This window comes from Anser anser (assembly GCF_964211835.1).
Source record: "Anser anser genome assembly, chromosome: 3".
NCBI lineage: Eukaryota > Metazoa > Chordata > Aves > Anseriformes > Anatidae > Anser > Anser anser.
Window position 1 is genome coordinate 26,270,651 of NC_139722.1, and position 20,182 is coordinate 26,290,832.

At 37.3% G+C, this 20,182-nt stretch overlaps 1 protein-coding gene across 3 annotated transcripts in view; it reads right to left on the reverse strand.

The window, feature by feature from the left end:
* Positions 1–20,182, reverse strand: part of BMP5 (bone morphogenetic protein 5) — a 66,296-nt gene that overhangs the window by 31,734 nt on the left and 14,380 nt on the right. For all 3 annotated transcript variants that reach the window (XM_083827707.1, XM_083827706.1, XM_083827708.1), the window contains 2 exons: positions 10,769–10,961; positions 5,363–5,511 (listed from right to left, as the gene is read on the reverse strand). In XM_083827707.1, the coding sequence (XP_083683833.1) occupies positions 5,363–5,511; positions 10,769–10,961 (342 nt within the window). The remainder of the gene's footprint in view (positions 1–5,362; positions 5,512–10,768; positions 10,962–20,182) is intronic.

The window sequence follows — 20,182 nt, forward strand, 5'->3', positions numbered from 1 at the left end:
GTAGGGATTAGATTAATTGGTCATCCACTAAAGAATACAATGGATAAAAACATTCTGAATGAAACTAAGCAAAAACGCTAATTATTATTCCTAAACTACTGGTGCTTAAATGCAGATGTATCCTTCATCTGCCTGGGAAGCAGGGCAGAGGGGGAGTTGCACAGCCACACAGCTAGGACCAGTATGCTCCAGTATGCACTGGTGGCTGGAGGAAGGGCAGGAGCCTATCTCAAGTAAGTGTGCCCATACTAACACGGGGTGTGTTCACATTGTTGGCTACAAGCAGATGCAAGAAAATGCTGGTGGTATTTCTGACCCAGCTGGAAAGAGGTTACACCTATTTTCAAAAAGTAAGGGGTGCCCTGGAGCGCTCCCAGGTGCTGGAGCTGGACAATCCATACTTCTTGGGGCCACCCAAGGTGCTGCTGCCATGCTCATGACCAGTGCCAGCTGTCCCCAGGCTCTCCTGTGGCAGCTGCCATGTGGCCACCCTTTTTCTGGATGCTGAGAGAGTCATCCCTCTGGCTCGTTTCACACCAGCAAAGCTCAGTGCCCCACGGTATTCCCGAGCATGTTTAATTTACTCATATAATTTTGGCCAAAGTCAGCTCTGAACCAGAACTCTCATGTAGCTGTACTTAGGCAGTGCTTGAGCCCAAGCTAATAAAACCTGCTGAGGGGCAGGATATATTAGCTTGGGTTCAGTGCTGTGCTAACATGGCTATATGGCTTCCAGATGGCTCAGAATTTAGGCAGAGCTATTGCTTGCCAAAGTCCATATATATATCAATATATATATATATCTTAAATTCCCCCACTGTAAGGACACTAATGAAGGTGAAATCACTCCTGATGGTTTTGCCTTGTAAATACCAGCTCCACCAAAGGACTTAAATGTGACAACCCAGCAGCATCCTCTGGACTACCTGCCAGATACTGTGGTCACATAGGGTAGGTGCCAAGGTTGACTGGGGGCAACCTCGAGGTGAGATTGGTAACACTGAGTGTTGTAAAGGAGAGGTCAAGACCAATGTGAAAGTGTGCAGCCAATTGCCTGTAAGAGCCAGGGTGCTGCCACGGTTTGTTATGGGTTAAAAGCAATTTGGGCACCTCCTGCAGTGCATACCCCAGAAGAGAAGGTGGCCATGCTGCCTCTAAAGGCTTCATAGGAGAAAAGGAAAGGACCTTGAAAGTCCCAAGCTGAGATGAAGAGAAAGTTAAAAACAAAACAAAACAAAACAAAAAAACAACACAGAGATACAGGGTCTCCTAGTGTCTCCCCCATGACACTGACGAAGGAGCTCCCCAGTCTTTCTTGCAGCATGTAGGAGTAGGAGCTAACTCCCCTTCCAGGGGACACACATAATAGTGTACCCAAGTACGTGCTGGAGAAAGACTTGGCCTTCCCCAGCCTTCACTTGGATCAGGATATTTTTGTTCAAGTTTCCCTTTGCTCTGAGGAAAAAAATAATACCTGAAGTAAGGGTCAGAGTCAGGGAGCTGAAGACTGTTGTTGTCTGCCTACCTCAAACAGCAAGTCTAAGAAAACCTGCCTTAGGACTACATGGTGACAGAAATCACCTTAATCGGCTTGGGTTTTTCAAAGTAAGTACCAGTTTCTTCCCCTGTGATGCACAGGCTGATGGAAAATAACTGCAAGCCACAGCGGTCCAGGAAAACACACAGAAATATGGGCTACGAAGGCTACCCAGGATGTTATATTGAGAGGTGTGTATTTGGGATCTGTTTTTTTTTTTGTTTTGTTTGTTTGTTTGTTTTTCCTATGGATCACCAGTAATCATAGTTACACACTTTCTCCCTCTCCCATCTTCTGTAGACAACATTAGGTTCTCCTCAGCACTGACATAAACAGCAAAAGGAAGGCTCTTGCAGATTTGTACTTCTCCATTAGAAGTGATGTGCAAATTGTTGCTAACTTCTAATTATAAAATTGTTAAGTGTTAATACAAAGGTGCTGATTCACTGGAACATGTTTTAAGTCTTTGGACACATATGGTATATATACAGGAAAAGCGTCACATGGAGCATTTCAAATCGTTTCTGCATCTGCATTGATTTTACGCTGCAATTCATCTAACACCCGCACTTCCATCAGTGTGAAAATGATCACCTCTTGTTTTAAACACCATGGAGAGTTTTGGTGTCAAAAGGAGGGAATTGGCCAAAAGGAGATGCTGCAGAATGCTAAGGAGACTTTAAAAAAGAGAATCAAAAAAAAAAAAAAAAAGATCCTTAATTTCCACAGCCCCAGGGAAACAGTGCATTATATGTTGACAGCTTCCATATGTGTCATGCAAACCTTTATTCTTACTGCTCAAAATAAAACGTCCCATTAAGAGAAAAAGTCTACATTTCATGCTAAAATGATGCGTATGATACCAAATACTGTCTTAAAGAGAAAAGAAAACACATTCCAATGTCATGTGGCTTTTTGTACTTTTTCAGCATTTTCAAAGGGGGGAAAATATGAATTACAGTAACCAGACATTGTTCCAGAGTTGTTTTTATCATACTGTTATATTAAATAGCTACAATTTTTTGTATTCCTCATGTAGACATTATTATTTTATATTTATCTTCTTCAGGGATCACTAGAGAATTTTATCTCCACAAGTAATTGCTTAAAAAGTCACTGAAAGATAACCATAAGAAAGATTACTATTAATGATAATGATAACAACACAGTAGCACCTTGAAGTCTCAGCAATTACCAGTGTCCCATTTTAAAGGTGCTGTTATGAATACATCTGAAAAAAAATGAGTACGTATTTACAGACTCTATTATCCAGGGCCCCAGTGCAGCATCTGTCTACCCCAAATATGAATCTTCTGACTTAATGGAATCAGATTTAGTTTAACGGCCCATTGCAATAGAGAGGATAGGGTCTTATCACAAATATCTCTCCAGTTATGGGGGCAGAACTCCTGTACTTCCCATAAACTCAATGGGCAGCTGAAGGCATGTGGAAAGGTGCTTCAGACCTGCATGAACTGAAGTTTCCTTGAGCCAATGGCAGGTTTTTCCATTGCTTTGAATCAGTCCCTGGGTTTTGGTAGGGAAGTGGTTGGAGGAAAGGTGGGTGGGGTTCTCTGGGTTGCAGAGTCCACTACAAACTGAGTCATGTACAAAAATTCATGTTTCATCTGTACACAAACATGTCATTCAACTGCTGGTGTTTCTAATAGCTTCCAGAAGTAACAGCAACCCAATAAAAATAATCAAAGCCTTAAGAGCAAAATTGTAAGAGCATGAAAGGATGATTTTCCTTATGCTAAAATGAAGCGGTATAGCACAGGTCTTCCCAATAGTTTTGAGAATTCTAGTCTCTGGAAGGGCACTCTTCTTGCATGAATAAACTGAAAAGGGAACAGAAAGTGAGGAAAGAGAGGAATTCCCTCCTCACTTGAGCAGCTGCGTTGAGAAATTCAAATAAGCGAGGTGCAGAAGGTAAAGCTGCCTGTGGCTTTGGAATTTAAAATAGAAAATTATCTATCACCTTTCTGATCTTGGGAGTAAGACAGGGGAAATATTTATATAAGCTGTTCTTTTACAATTTCTTCAGTGTATTAATCTAAATGTTTCCTTTTAGCCATACAAACTTTCCTGCTGTTTACTGAATGAATATAAGGTTGAGGCTAGAACCAACAAATTGCTAGTTACAGGATTTCTTAATGAGTGTCTTTCATGGGTATTTCATTTTCAAGAATTTCTTTATTTGAATCTCCTGGGAAAAAAAATAAAATAAAAAATAAAAATAAAAATAAAAATAAAATAAAATAAAATAAAATAAAATAAAATAATAAAATAAAATAAAATAAAATAAAATAAAATAAAATAAAATAAAATAAAATAAAATAAAATAAAATAAAATAAAAAGAAGAAGAAGAAAAAAGTTAAGGATGGAGTTTATTCTGGAGCAGCAAAACTGGCTGGGAGCCAGTCCACCTCATTTGGATGACTGACGAAGGTGTCACCTCTCCAAAATGTTAAGGTCTTAAAACTGGCCTTAATAAAACCATGCTCCATGCTGCCTCCCTGCACAGCTCATGCTCAGGTGCAGGCTATTTGAAGAGTCGAATGCAGCAGCAATGTGGTCTACTTAGTATCAGTGCCTTCCTTTTCTGCTGACTATATCTGGACTTTGTGGGCAATGTTAGGTGAAATTGTGCACCCTAGTTCAAGACTTTTCACAGCACTGTGCCTAAAGGAGGACTTCGGGGCCCACGACAGCCTTTTGCATAACTCTCCAGCAGCCAGAGCACTTGCCAGAAAAGTATGAGGGTCTTTGTTCACAGCCCAGCTGAGCCTGAGGGAGAATGCAGATCAAAAACAATGAGAAAATGTAGCCAGAACAAAGAAAGAAGAAAAAATATATATATTAATCCTTACACCAGGGTTTCTTCTGCTACTCATTAACATTATGTCAGCTAAGGTTTAGATTAACTGGCATCATAGATCCCCTGACCTCTGACACAGAAAGCTTTTTGACAAGAAAGAGCTAAATCTGAAAGTTTGCTTGTAAAGTAGTACAGATTAAGTGAACCATCACAGAAAAAAAAAGGTATATAATTCTCTTTTTATTAGTTTCTAAAGAAGTCTAAGAAAGAATACTTCTTCTAAAAACAGTGTTTTGAACTGAGATGCATTTTCACTTTTTAATAAACAGTATAACTGTGAATAATGTAGTAGTCGAGTAAATTTGTCCTATAAAAAACCCACAGTTATTACTTCAGATTTGTTAGAATTCTTTCTAATTTTCGGCTAATAAAAATTTTCAAGATTTCAAAGTTTTGACCCATTTCAAGGTAAAAAAGTTTTGAAGTTAACTTTTTTTTTTTGTTGTTGAAGGATAGAAAAACAGTTTCCAAATTACCCTATTCTTAACCTTTCTACAGCATTAGTATCAGGGTCTAGGAGGTCATTTCTGAAATATTCGGAGGTTGTTTTATACCTTTCTCCATGCTTCAGCCCACAAAGATATTTAGAAACTTTATAAACCAAAAATTCCACAAATCTGCTAGAATTTCCTGACTGCATGTAGGTAATCATCAGTGGAAGAACATTAAAATGGAACTTGATTTTTCATGTAAGAACTTTTATCCCAAACTTCATTTAATTTAGCTTGATTCAGTTAGCCTTATAATTGTTATATTCCACAGAATTAAGAACAATAAAGAGTTTCCAGACCGTAGCTGCAGCAGGACAAGCCTGTGTTCTTCATTTATAAACCCTCCATGGATTGCCACCCAGTAGAGTTAAAAAACACCCATCCAGAAAAGGTTCACAGCAACAGGATGACAAGAGCATATATGGAGCTATGATCTATAGTAACTCTCTTACCGTCCTCAGTTTCAGCGCAGAGCTGCAAGCCCAGATTGTTCTGTGGATTAATCACCCAGTGATTGCTGGTCACAGTAATGTCAAACACAAACCAACCCACATCAGAAGCTTGAGCCTTTCTTGTGTCTAACAGGAACAAGTCTGCATCCCTAAGTTAAAGAAAATAGAGAGTTACGACATCCAAATATTATTATATTTTGCCCTTAACTTCCTTGCTGACAATAACTTCCTCCAGCCCAAATGAATAATCCTTCGACACAGCCTCATCACAACGCAGCACAGCATGTGCTGTAGCCAGCATATAATTGTTAAGTATAATATAGGTATTTCCCCTTACAGGCCTTTCTGAAATGACTCTCATCATATGAAAGCTGCAGTTCTGGAAAATCTGAAAAAATCTAGCTTCCTGATATAAATACACAAAATATGTAATTGAGACTGTGTATAAAGGATTCATCTTTCAGCACCAGAATGTCTCAGGAATATTAACTTTTATAAACCATCCAGTGCAAAAGACAAAAAATGTCAAAATCACGTTCCAATTTCAACTAAATTCAAAGGAATAGCATTGCTAAAAAAGTCTGTTATTAATAACATATGACAGCAGTTATATCATATAACAAAACATGAATATATGACAGTTTCATATTAGTACAGATGTTTAGAAAATAAGTCTATATATCAAAGTAGAAATTATATACCGATTCAATAATGTAATTATTACATTTTAACCCTCGATTCCCTGGTATATTCTCAGATTTGTTCCCATGAAATTTTCCAGTAATTCAGAAGGGCTGCTCAGGGGAGTTAGTATAATTGTGTTACTAAATGTTTAGCATGGATCGTTTATTTGTTCTGTTTTCACATATCTCCTGACACAATTGGTTCCAGAACCACATCTGTATTACAAATAATTTACTGCAATGAACATACTAAAAACAAGATATTTAACTCTCATCAGTTTCATTTTACATGCTTCTACAAAGCAGCACGCATTATTAAAAACTGTTTTCACAATTTAGCCTTTTAAACTTAAATCTTGTTAGAGAAACCTATTCCTTTTCTGCCATAAATAGTAATCAAAACAACAATACACAAGAAAAAAATGTTTTACTTTACATTTTGACTGTCCAAATCAACTAAAGACAGACTTGGCTCGCACAGACCTTAGAGTTGAATTGTTACCTTACAGACAGCATGAATATATGCTTAAAGAGGTAGGAGAGATGGAAAGAACAGTCTTTTGTATAATAAGTGAATTTAAAATTATGATGATCCTGTCACTGTATTCTCATGCTGCTTAATCACAATGACATGGCAGGAATTTACTGTTTTATCTTGACTAACCACTTTACACGCACTACAAGCCTTTTACACTGAAAAAACATCTTGCGTAGCTCTTGAAACAGTGCTTGTTCAACACGCAGAAAAATAAGACAAAATGCACTCAGACAAGCATACAACATTTGCTTACATGTGAGAAATATCTACATAATCAGGTCAAAGAGCTCAGCAACAATGAAGGAATTTTTTTTTTTTTTTTTAAATTAGGGAAATTGAAAGAGGTTTCTTTAAATTTGTCTTTTTGCCTTCCTTTAAGGGATAATCTTTTGCTGGGCTCTTACCGTTTGTGTTCTAGTAGAACTGTGTGAATGACCACACAAGGAGAAAACATACCTTCTCCCTCTGGAGCTAACATGAAAACAGTCTTACGATTTAAAAGAGCCTGACTCCCTGCGCTAGCACTGAACAAATTAACAACGTACCGCAAGCTCATAAATAGTACTCTCTGGAGTCTTAAATGCCCATTTTTTTCTCTAATAAGCAGTTTTATCGGAACTTTAAAACTGAATGGTATAATTCTGAATGCGACAGGCTTTGACATGGTTATTTGTAAATATATTGTGTATCATTCAATAAATTTAATAGAAAACTGTAAAACTGTTTAGAATAAAAAGTATTACAATATTACAGTGCCATAATTTCACATTTGTATTGTCTCCTCCTGAAATACATAATCATTTTCCCATATAGATTCTTTCAGCTCCAAACTTTGCTGTGAATAATATAAAAAGTCCTCAAAAGTCAGTGCGTGCAATATCTATGTGCCAACTCAGAATAGGGGACTACTAATGGTGCAGCCCAGAAATCTGCATAAAAGACAAATTTTCTCCTGCAGTGTGGCTTTATTATTCTGTACGGCAGCAGAAATTCACACCACTTTGTCTTGGCATTGATATGTCAATCTTCTTGCTCACCTTCCTGCAAGCAGGATCTAGCTATGGTAATAGCCAGCAGACTGTTCTTACCCATTTACTCAGCAAACAAACCAAAAATTAGTTGTGAGTACCTAGAGAAAAATAGAACTCATTCTTAAGAACAGATAGTGAAAGCCTCCGGACCAGTGCAAATGATTTGGTCCACATAATAGTCATTTACTACAGAAATTCAAAATATTACTCAGGAAAAAAAGGTTTTTTTCCCCAGAATTCCTATAACATCAGGTGAAAACCTGACTCTTCAAAAGTCAGTGACAGCTCAGGGTTCAGTTTTCCACCATTAGCTAGTGTCTCAAATTTCTCATCACATTTTGTGACATTTTTAATTTTAAAATTCTCTTTTATTCTGTGAAGAGAAAAACAAACAAACAAACGAAAATCACACTTAAAATGAAAAGCAGCTGCAAATTTTGGCTCTAATTTTTTTTAAAAAAAATCTATTTAAAATTACAACACATGATAAAAAAGTAAGGCATTATGTCGTAAATAGCCTGAAATGCAACAGTGAACACATTCAGGCAGAATACAGCTGATTGTCTTTACCTTTATGGAGTCTCTTTAAGTTTAGTGACCTCAGTTGGGACCCAAACGGCCCGTTGTCTACAAAAGAAATGCTACTGTAGTCAAGAATCTCAGCAAAGAGGTTATGGTCAGAACATCTAAGAAGCTCCAGATCTCCTGGGTCATTTAAGCAAGGAAAGGTGGAATAAACCACCTATACGTTCCTTGAAACCCAGCAAAGTTTTTGACCAGATCAAATCATGACTACTATTACTATGTAATAGGCCATCCCCATAACGCTGCTTCACCTCTCGCCTCATTCCAGAAAGCTGCTCTAGTATCTTAATGCCACTTGAGGATTCCCTAATGTGGGAAGAATCCTTCGGGTTTAGTTAAATTAGTGGCTAGCTGCCACCAGATCATGAACAAGGATTTGGCCTGTTGGAGCACATTACTTTCGTCACGAGAAAAGATCAGGGTAGGAGTACATTGGCAGGGCCGAGTAGGAAAGTTTGCCTTGCCATTGGCTGTGCTTTACACTTTTCCTTAGAACAAATAGAAAACTTCAGTCTCAAAGACTGTCATTTCAGCAAACTCTGAGTGAATTCAATATGCACGCTTCAGCAGCCATGCTGCCACAGAGACAGAAAAATGTCTGAAACTATAAAGTCTGCAACACAGAAACCATAAACCATGACCACGCCTTGCCTAAAGGCATAGCAAAACCTGTAGCAGGTTGTAGGACTCCATCAGATACCCACATTTCCCCTTTCAGATCAAAGAAGGGTGGATGGCGAGGGTCAAACTGAGCAGCTCTGCTGTGATATGACACTAGCAGGGAGCGTGGAGCACAGCAATTGCACAAAAATTTGCACCTAAATCTGAAAATTTTGCATCTAAAATCTCATGTACACATGTAGGACAAACCCATGAAGTCTGAGCCCCAAAGCAAAAGCTGTAACGTTATTGCAGAAACCAATAATACAATATTTTTGGGAGCTCTTCTGTCTGGAGTTATAAAGAAGCAAGTGGGAAAGGTTTCTTGTTTCTAATATGAGCACTAGAGAGGCTGTGATCTTCTCCTACCGCAACACATTGAGGCATTTACCTCCATATACTCCATGTATAAGTAGAGACCAGCAAAATCAGCAATAGGAGGGAAACACTTGACCATTAGACTAAGTCTGAAGTTTCCTTAGTTATACTAGTGAAAAACAAATAGGTGGTGTGTCATTACACATGCACTTTTCCAGCATTGTGATTCCATCAGAAGACAAGAGGATTTTATGCTTATAAATGGAAATATATAAGTTTATAAAATTATGTTTATAAATATAGTGCTTTTACTATCTTAGAAATGTGCAGATGAACTATTGAAAGAAAGTACTAGTATTCTCCAATGGTTTAATAGAGACAATTGTCATTTTAACAAGCCAGATGCTATTTAAGTTTCATCTTGCTTCAAAGGCTTAAGCTGTTTTCCCTTCTCTGAAATAGAACAGAAATCACTCACTGAGAAAACATAAAAACAAAAAATGAAACCCATTAAAACGGATTAGAAAACCAACTTTTCCCATTAGTTCTTAAAAATAAAATTAAATCTGTAGAGTTTGCAGGTAAAGAGATTTCATCAACCTAGCCTTGACCTGTGCTCTTCAAATGGATACATTTTTTTCCCTTCCTGTTTCTTTCCTTCCTCCAAGAAGCTTCTTTTGGGACCTATATCAACAGAAATTCTGCAAGCTGAACACAGAGGAAAAAAAATCCTGCACAAATCTAGTAAGAAAGCAGAAGATACTCTGGAAGGATAAGTGCTTTCCCACCTGTTGGTTCTGCTCCGTTGACATATAACTCCCTGTTTATAGCCATAAAGTTTTTTAACTTGGTGTTCAGAGATCTCACCTGGAAGGTACAAGCTCAAGGTTCTACTTACAAGGTTCTTACTTAAACTACTAAGTAGATTAGCTACTTTGCCTCATCAAATCTGGTCATTTACTCATTTTTGTAGGTTTTGCACAGTCTTGGAAATATGTCACTCGCACTGTTCTACATACTCGGAATCAGAGATTTGCTCACATGTGACGTTATATTTGCTTTGATTTTCAGTTATTGTAAGCACCATGTGTCATTTTATAGACAGTGCATGACTCCATCTTTTAATCACGTTCTGCAGAACATTAAAAGACATACCAAAAAAGCCACACTCCTTCAAAAGTCAGCAAAGTTGAACAGTCTATCTGCCTTTAAGGAGCTAGCTGAATCTTGGCTTGTAGTATGTCGGTGTCAGCAAATGGTGTATTTCCCAAATCTAGACGCTTCGACTGAGCATACAAATCCACCATTAGCTCACCAAGAACATGAACCTTCACCCCCTCTGTCTATGGGCAGACTGTTTGGTGAGATTGGATATGCAACTCTCCATAAACCTGGAATAAATTACATTGAAGATAAGTTTTATTCTTGCTCAGTATTTGTTGTCGTTGCCTAGGAATTAATGCAACACAAGCCACAGCGATAGCAATAATGCCTTTTCGAGGGTATGCTTATGGTCAGTTATCATCTCTCTAATTCAGATAGAAGCCTGGGACATTGTTTCAGGCATAATACACTCATGCTGGCAAGGTACCTGTTGGGATACTCCTTGATGATCTGGTATATGCTAATCTGAATTGTTTCATTCTCAAAGCGGCTGTTGCTTCGATCTTTGTATATCCGGAATTCGGCTGCTGTCACTGCTTCTCCATGTGGGATTTGAGTAAGGTCAAACCGAAATTCCTTGTAGTGCCTTCTCTGGTGGGAGAAGTCCTTGTCTCTTTCAACTGTTAGAAAAAGAGTTGAATGCAAATTAAAGAGACAAAGTGAGAGACAACACCCATTTCCCATGATTAATGAAGCATTCCCCATGCTTAGGAGTAAACAAACAGGACAATATAAAACTGTGCAAATAATAAAACCACAAGCCCAGACGTACTTCCAGTTAAAGGAAATTCCACAAGCTAAGTGTCTTCAGTTCAAAAGGAAAAACCCTCAGTGGCTTTTATACAAATTCCAGAAGCCAGAGTGGAAAGAATATTAAAAAAAAAAATTAAAAAAAAAAAAATAAAGCTGAAAGAGGGCATGTTGTAAAGTAACTAGAAATATGGAGAAACTTAAAGCTGCAGAAGGATTTAGGACTTCAATTTAGTTGTAAGCACAGCAGCAGTAATGCCAGAGACATAGGTGACTTTGGAAAACACTAATTGCCACCATTATCCAGGCAGCTGAGAGGAAAGCTGATCATTCCCTCTCAATGTAATAAATCCTGAAGTAGTGCTAAAGTGCACTACAACCACTATATATTCAAGAAGCGGTCACATATAAATTAACACATGCTGTAGTCTAATGGCATCAGTGTCATCTTGCTAGTGGTCAGAAGGAGCCGTGAATCAGGGCCCAGAGGTTCTGGCAACCCGTCAGCAAAGGCAGGGGCGCTCCTGGCTTGAGGCGTCCCCCCAAACATGCAGGGTGTGCAGGGCAGCTGCCAGAGTTTCTGACACCACAATTTAAAGAACAAAACAAAACAACTAATCTCATTATTGCTTAATTCAGGATCATGCGGAATTTTAAAGTGGAGTGGACAGAGCACTTTAGCTGATTTCAGTGTACAACTGATTTGCGGCTAATTCAGATGTCTGCTGCAGTTCTGACCCTGAGTTAGGAGCCACTCCTGCAAAGAAATATCTGTTTTGATGTGGCAAGTGAACGTACAGGCCATAGTACTGGCTGATGACCATCTTACAGGATGAATAGTTCGACTTAAGAGATGTGGAAAGGAAAATCATCCATGGTTTTCCCTTCTACAGAGAGTAACATGACCTGTTAAGAAGCTGTGCCCAGTGCCCTGTGGCAGTGAAGTTCCACCTTCCTCATGAGGTGCTTTGCTGGACTGATGGTGGACAAAGCCAAACACTCAGAGCTGGGATTCAGGATAACCAGCTAAAGATTTGTGACTGCACCCAGCTCCACTAAATGCTCCCTCCCACAAACCTTGCTCTTACTGAGTTTTGGCATTAACTGTCCTCAGATCTGAGAGAGGAACAACCTCAGTTCCGAAAATGTGTAGGTATAGATTACTGCATTACATGTATAAACAATAAAATGCATGTATTATTACAATAGATGTATATTTATACTTATATGTTCATGTTTATGTGTACATCTGCATAAATTTACATACATACACAATGCATATGTGTTTGTATATATATATAAGTAGTATGCATGTTATAAAGTATATGTAGTCTTCCAAAACAGAAATCTGCTGAAAGAAAAAACTGTTTTGGTGTTGCCATATAAAGTTATGGTTATGGACATATTAAAATGAAAGCAACTGAAGCAAAAGTATTTACATTATTTTCAGAGCAGTAGTTAGCAGCTAAGTCACCTGTGGCCATAGAGCTATCCCTTACAGTACACTTCTCTTTCATCCCTGCAAAAATGTAAACTATCCTCGTTTTTATAAGCACAATTTTTGAAAAAGTACAAAACTGTGTTGCCTTAAGAATCACCAAAAATAAAATATATAGGCTATAAGAACACTTCATCTTCAGTGAAAATAACTTTCTCTTGGCTGACAAAAGGAAAATTGTCTGCTAACTGCATGGTTTACTTGGCTCAAGTGTGTATTTAGCTTACGTGGGTTTGCCATCTTACAGTATGTAGAAAAAGTAAAGCAGAAAAGAGGCAGAAGCATGTAAACGGGCTGCTCTGTACCTGAAGATGAATGTGCTGCTACTGAAGAGAAACAGGATACGGTCTATTTAGCAGCTCCGCTGCTCGGCTCTAAGCTGTGAGACATATACAGAGATCTAACTTGAGGTTTGGGGCCTGTTTGCCTTTTTTTTTTAAATGTACATTTCTGAAAGAACTTGGCAGAGATTAGCATATGCAAATGCACTGAACCAGGGAGGATTTTTCTAGTATGAAGAGTCTGCCGCAAGTTTCTAATGTTATAGCTGAGGATTGCTGGGCTAACGTGGAACAGATATGTCAATAATCCGCAAATGAAAAATATATTAAAGCCAGAATTAATGTATCAGTAATATCTTGGGTTTGTGTTTATTCAGCAAGTATTTACCAGCATTCATGGGTAACTAAGCACAACTCACTGTGAGTAAGCACTGGAGAATTAGACTCTGAATAAAAGTATTAAATGCCAGTACTCCTGGCCTGAGCTGTTTTTATTTGGGTTTGAGGTTTCTTTTTGTCTAGTTTCTTACAAGTATATTCTAATTAATAACATTAGTTTGGAAACAGCAGTTGTCTCCATATACACTGCAGTTTGGACATAAACCTCTACAACACACTGCAATAATGCTGATGGGATTCTCTCAGGACCACTCACAACTGCTGAAAGAATACTGATAGCCCTTGTCTGTAGAGCCCCAAATTAATTATTACAGCTAACACAGATATTACTTATCCACGTATAACCCAGGAAGAGACAGCACAGACATCTGAAAGGGACAGAATTTCAGATTTTCCTTAGTCCTAGATTTGCCAGGACAGAATTGGCAGGCAAGGCAAGACTTGGGAGTATCAAGAGCCTCCACAAATGAAGGGTTGTATAAAACAGGCACTAAAATTCATGAAAAACCCTGATTCCAGGGAAGTCCCACCCTCTGCATTGGAGCCAGATTCTCAACCCGTAAATTTCTGTAAGCCAAAGCACAAAACATAAAAACAATTTTTATGAATTTAGACAAGTCAAGATCTTGCATTATATAGCAGACTGGAAAAAAAATCACAACAATGTTGCGGTATTGTCTAGCGACTAGAATAATAAAATATAAAAGATAAATGTTATTTAATGATACTGAGTATTTTAATACAGAAAATAATATACAAATCTAGATCTCTTCTACATCTAAAAAGTGCCTTGCTAGGGAAGACTTTGAATGCACAGTAAGGTTCCTTATCGGGTCCATTGCACTGCTGAAATGACATGGAGTGCAGAGGAGCACCATGTCTCAAGTATTTTTATTTCAGTGCATCCCTGCATTTTTGGCAGCCCAAAAAATACAGGTTAAGATTTTTTAAAGTATTCCGTTCTTTCAGATCATTCTCGTGTCATTCCAGCTCTGCTCAGTTCATCTGCCAAAATGCCTCTCTGTGGGACAGATCATAGCATCTAAAAAATAGTTGACCAGAAAATCAGGAAGTCCTTTTTTAACCATCAGAGGCATATCATTTTTGTAATTAAAAAGGACTAGTATACCAGTGTCAGTTCTGATTATAATAAAATTCTTCATTTGCTGTCATTGATCAGGATTCCTAGCACCAGCTTTTTGAACTGGTATTTTTACACCACCTGAAACTCATATATTCAGCACTATGGTTACATCAGACAAATCATAGCTCAGGGGAATATCACAAACACCTGTGTGTGTAAGATAGGAAAGAATGATATTTTCCACCCATGTGGCTCACTGATGAAATATTCACACTGTACTAACACTCAGCCCAATCACAAAAAGACTGAAGGCAAATTTACACCACAGAGATACTTTGGAAAAATGAGTCATCTTTAATATGAAGAGAAATTATTATTCACAAATTTTCATTAACACAAGTATAAATCACACAGATGGATGTGCAATAAGTAATCAGTATATTATCAATTCTGCTATAAATGTCTGAGCTTAAAAAAATGTAAAAAGTGCTGGCAAGAAGTTTATGTCACAGTGTATGAGGGACTATTATACGTGCTCTTTCATTAGCAGTTAGCTCCCCACTGACATGTGTTTTGCTTTTCCTGAAGAGGCTGGTATGTGGTGACATGTATGGAAAGTGAAAGCTTCTTTAGCATGTGGGGAGCAAACCAAAGCCAGGTTGAAACAGGCTGATTTTACAACATAAGGTCTTAGGATCCCAACTGGATTCACAAATAGTGAATCTTCCCTAATCAACTTAATGTCATTGTTTAACTACTACTTATACATGCCAAGGCATGGTCTTACAGACCATGTAACTATAAGGGGCCATTTGCACTAATCTCACTGAATTTCACTGTTTGACTCTGGATTCTTTGTATAAGCACTAAGTAAACCAGTCAGTTTTAATCACTTCAAGGTGATAAAGGTTACAGTAAGCCGATACACTACAAACGACACTCGTTTACATCTTGAATATAATGAAATGATAGTTTATCTACAGTGAACACTTGTGCTTATCTGACAGAAACAGGTCAAAGGTTCCAGGCGTTTTCTCCTGAAATTACTCAGTGCTGCCTCTAATGACTGATAATTGAAAGCAGAGGCTGGAAATATCAAATGTGGTAGGTGACAGATAAGCAACAGATTAATGCAAGTACTCTGTTACAGGACACTAAAAGGTCAGAGGCCCTAGGAATTAGCTATTGTGCTACTGTGAAAAGACAGACATCAAATAGCTATTTACCTCATTCTTGCTCTGTTCTCCAGCATTCAAATCCTAGAAACCCATTCTCTCTTCTACAATTAGACTACTTGAAGTGACAACACTTTTTACAAAATACGGCAAAAAGGTTTTATAGGGTGTATTGACAAAAGAAAAGGTGCGATCCCAGAGCAGAATGAAAGATGCTTTGCTATTATGGATGTCAATATGTTAATGAAATGCATCACAGAGAATTTAAGAACATTCAGCAGAACGTGATTCTCAGTTGAGGTAGGCCAGACTTTTAAAAATATACATTTCAAAGCTTTGTAACTTTGTGTAGGCTTTTAGGCTGTAGAATACAAACATTAACTTTAAGAAAGTTAAATTAAGCTTATCTCAAGAAGTATATCTTTCATCTTTTTATTCTTCAAAACACAAATTCTAATTCAAAGTTTGTTGAAGTAAATTCAAGTCTTTTCATTCTGTCTGTTGGCTTTTGTATAAGAATTAGTCTTCTAAAAAAATCTTAAATTGAGTGTACTTTTAAAGATCAAGTGCGATGACAAATACTCTCCAAAAGTGATCATTTAAAAAAATGTGCAGACAAAGGAAATACTTGTCTAAGCAAAGCTACTTTAATTGTAAAAGGTTATAATGTTTTTATAAAACTAAAAGAATCCTGATCAAGACTTGAGAAATTTATTTTGAGTTAGATATCAAAATTCACAAAAATAGTCACCTGCGCTCACGGGAATGTTTTGGACACCAGAGCCTGACACAGTCACTGGAGAGACACTTCTTTTTGTTAAGGGTCAGCTGCCTTGCAGCAGTCCATAATAAGAACAGACGAGTTTATCTACCTTTCTCCTTCAGTCAACTGTGGCTCCAGTCCATAGGAGTAAGAGATAGCTTTTTCTCAACAAACACTTCAACCCATACCAGATAATTTCAATGACTACATCTTAACTGCCAGGATATTGAGTAGCTCAGTGGTGGGACATCCTGGGCCACTGCACAAACACAACACAGGAGTTGGTGGTCAAAATGAAAAAATATATGTATATACATACATATCTGAATTTTTGTTCCTGCATTTGTTTGGCGTTTTTCTTTTTAATCCATTTATTGATATTAGGCATCTACTAGATAATCATTAATCTGAGTGTTTTAACTACAAAGCTTCGGAGTCATATGCCCACTTGCTTATTGTTCTTTTAGTACCAAATCTACTGCATTTCTTTCCAAACTGAGATTCATTTTCATCAGCAGAGCAAGTGGGGGCTGGGGCCCCCACTTATATTCTGAAGCCAGTAGTAAGGGAAAGTGGGTGATTTAGACTTAATATGTCATTTCCCTTCCCATCTCCCTTTCCATGTTGAGGTGGGAACCAAAACCACATCCTCTGTTTCCTTGGTGAGTGGTCTATTAGGCAAACAAAAGGTGAATGAAGATGCAATCATTACCATCTGGTTTCTTCATGTAAATAGATTGCATAGAGTTCATAAATGTCTGTCCATATGCCTTAGCCATGTTCAGAATTTGTCTTTTGAACTGAAATCTTTTGAGAATTCTGGGCAAAATGGATCAGTGAATACTCAAAGCCCAAGAGCAGTCTTATTGGGATACCTTATGTCAGAAATGTAGGCACTTGAAGATGGGTATTCCCAAAATTACCTGTCTTCTTGAGTTACATTCCATTCATATCCTATCCTAAGCATCAAACTCATCATCAGTCTTAGTCCAAATTCTGAATCTGATCCTCTTCCAAATGAAGCAAAATTATTTCTGCAATCAGTGAGAATTTTGTTTAATTAAGGAGGGCAAGTCTCCAAAAATCTTACATTTCTCATTGTAGCAGTTCATTTAAAAAAAAAAAAAAGCTTTATTGCAGTGCTGTATATTTGACTTTCTCTGTATTTATTATTATTAGGCTGGTTGTATTTAAAGTAATTATAGATTTACAGATGTGGTTTTGAAAGAGTGATGTAAATTGGTTTTATAAAATATGTACTTTCTTATTAAAACACAAAGGAGAAGGCTTGGTAGGTCATACTCTGAGGCAAGCTACACTACTGTAAATTTAAAGTTATTTCACTAAAGTCTTTATTTTCAGTCAGTTACTGACATCAATGAGCAACATTTAGCTATTTTGGTTAACTAAATTAGGGACAGTTAGAAAATTATTTGATGAAATACTATGCAGTTAGTGGCAGTTTCAATAAATGAAAAATCATCTATTGTTTATTGAATCCAGACTTCTAATGGTAGAATATCCCTTCCATAATTGCACAGAATTACTGAAATGTATGAATTGCAAAGTAGTTCAAGGCAAGATAAGGTCAATGAGAAAACCTTCAGTGACTGCAGCTGAATCTAGAGCAAGAGTGAAAAGGAGAAAAAAAAAAAAAAGTGTTTTAATACCCCATGCTCAAAAAAAAAAAAAAAAGTTAGGATATTCATGGATCTTAGCCAACTATTTAGTATTACATCTTTTGAGAATGACCAGAAAAGCACTCTTCTATGATTGAATTTTTAATTTCTTAATTTTTTTATTGTAGTTAATAAGATCTGATAGATTTTTTACCAACAACAACAAAAAATTGAAAAAGTAAAAATAGGAAAATAGTTTGAAACCCTGAGTACTTATTAAGGTAGACTTTCAAATGATATGATTTTTACATTCTAGAAAGCGGTAGGCAGAGACTAAGCAAATAATGGAAAAATTTACAAAGACATTGTAAAATATAGGAGAATATGTAAAAATTATAAATTTCTTTTTTATTTTTTCTGGAATTATTTTGAGAATTAGAACTCAGTAGCTAAAAGCTTTCAGCATTCCTCGTGAGCAGGAAAAGATTTCCCAGGAACTATAGAGCAGTGCCTGCCAGCAGCTTTTATAAGCACAGACCTAAACAAATGCCTAGACCAAAGAGGCATAACTGAGCTGCGCTTTCTCAGGCACAATCTCCCAGATGTTCCGTACACCACGAGATTACCTGCGATGCCTTTCTGTAACTTCACACTATTCAAAATATGGGACAAAATATTTGTTTTAATGAAATTGCTGTTTTTCATTCAATAGCCAATGTTTTGCTGAAAATTTCACTGGTAAACATGTGGTATTCATTCAATTTACTGTTTTCAGTATCTTCCAAGTCAAATGCACTTGCTCAAGTCAAAACAAGTGCTACACTGCAGCTGCTCCAATGATAATTAAATGCTGGAAAGCTTGCAGTTGTTGATACAGAATAAGTGGAAAAGCAGCACCCTGCTTTTCTTATGCTGGTCTGATCCTGGCCAATGCAACAGTAGGAATAAATAACTTGAATAAGAGATTGGGTGATTCCTCCTGTAACACAGTTTTGGAAGTGAACAGTACTGTGAGAGCCTATGTCTGCATATTATCACAGATCGAATTTAAAGGGTAGTTGATAAAGCCATTCTTCACAATCTATTTTTTTTTCTCTTAGTTTCTACAGTATAATGTGCTGCATCCCTTCAACCTCTTGAATGCAAAACTTTCACTTCAGACATTCAGCTGCAGCACAAAGCACAACAAACGATACACTGCATATATGCCCTTTTTAATTCCACTAATAGTGGTAGAATATATCTCAGCTGAATCTTCCATAAATTTAGTGGATGAAAGTCCAGATGATGGCAGCCTCTAGGAATAACATAAGAGGTCTTGCTGGGTCCAATTTTGGGCAGTCAATAGTGATGTGTGCCAAGAGTGGGAAACATCACAACCAAATGTTTGGGGGAGGCGATGAAGAAAGGATCATGTGCAGTTTGCTGTTTTGAATGGAACAAGTAGAAGCCTGTGGTTCATCATTGTTTTAAGTCACTTTGTACTGCAAAGGCATTCTGATCATAAATACCTACACTAAAAATGCATGTCCACTAGATTTTTGGTTGTGTTCAGTTTCATCAATGAAAAACAGATCCTTACTTAAAAAAAAAAAAAAAAAAAAAAAAAAAAAGGAACAGATAGAGAAAAGATCACTGCATTACACAGTTCTCAGCTAATGCATAGATAAATTAACTAATCCTTACTCTACCATGACTGAAGTTGTTAATTATTTCTGTATTTTCAATGATGTCTATTTCTCATGGGCTTTGGCAAAACCAGTATATTTTGATACCTTCTGTCAATAGACTTCTATTTTATCTCATATGTGATTTTGTTTTTCTCTAATCACAAATTGTCGCAAAGAAAACTAACAATTATTCCCAGGTTTCTGACTGTGTGAGAAAGTCAGGATGTCAGATCAACACAACCTCAAGGTTAACAAATGACATAAAAAAAAAGAAATCCCTCTTGGGCTCAGCTGCAAGTGAATAGGAACAAAAGTTATACCTCTGGGATCCAATGGTCAGAAAATAGGTGTAAGTTATAACTGTTTTGACACTGTAAAAGTATACTGATGGAACATAACTTCTGAGAAGGGTGAAAGGGCATATATCATCATAGGGCAACTGGCAGGGGAGTAAAAGCTAAACACTAAAGCACATTCTATCTTCCCACATCTTCTTAGTTCCTGTTCACGTTAACCCTCTACTCACTTCCAACCCAACGGTGCCAAGCTACTCCACCATTTACCGTTCATAGAGGTTGTCTAATAAGCTCCAGCCATTCCCC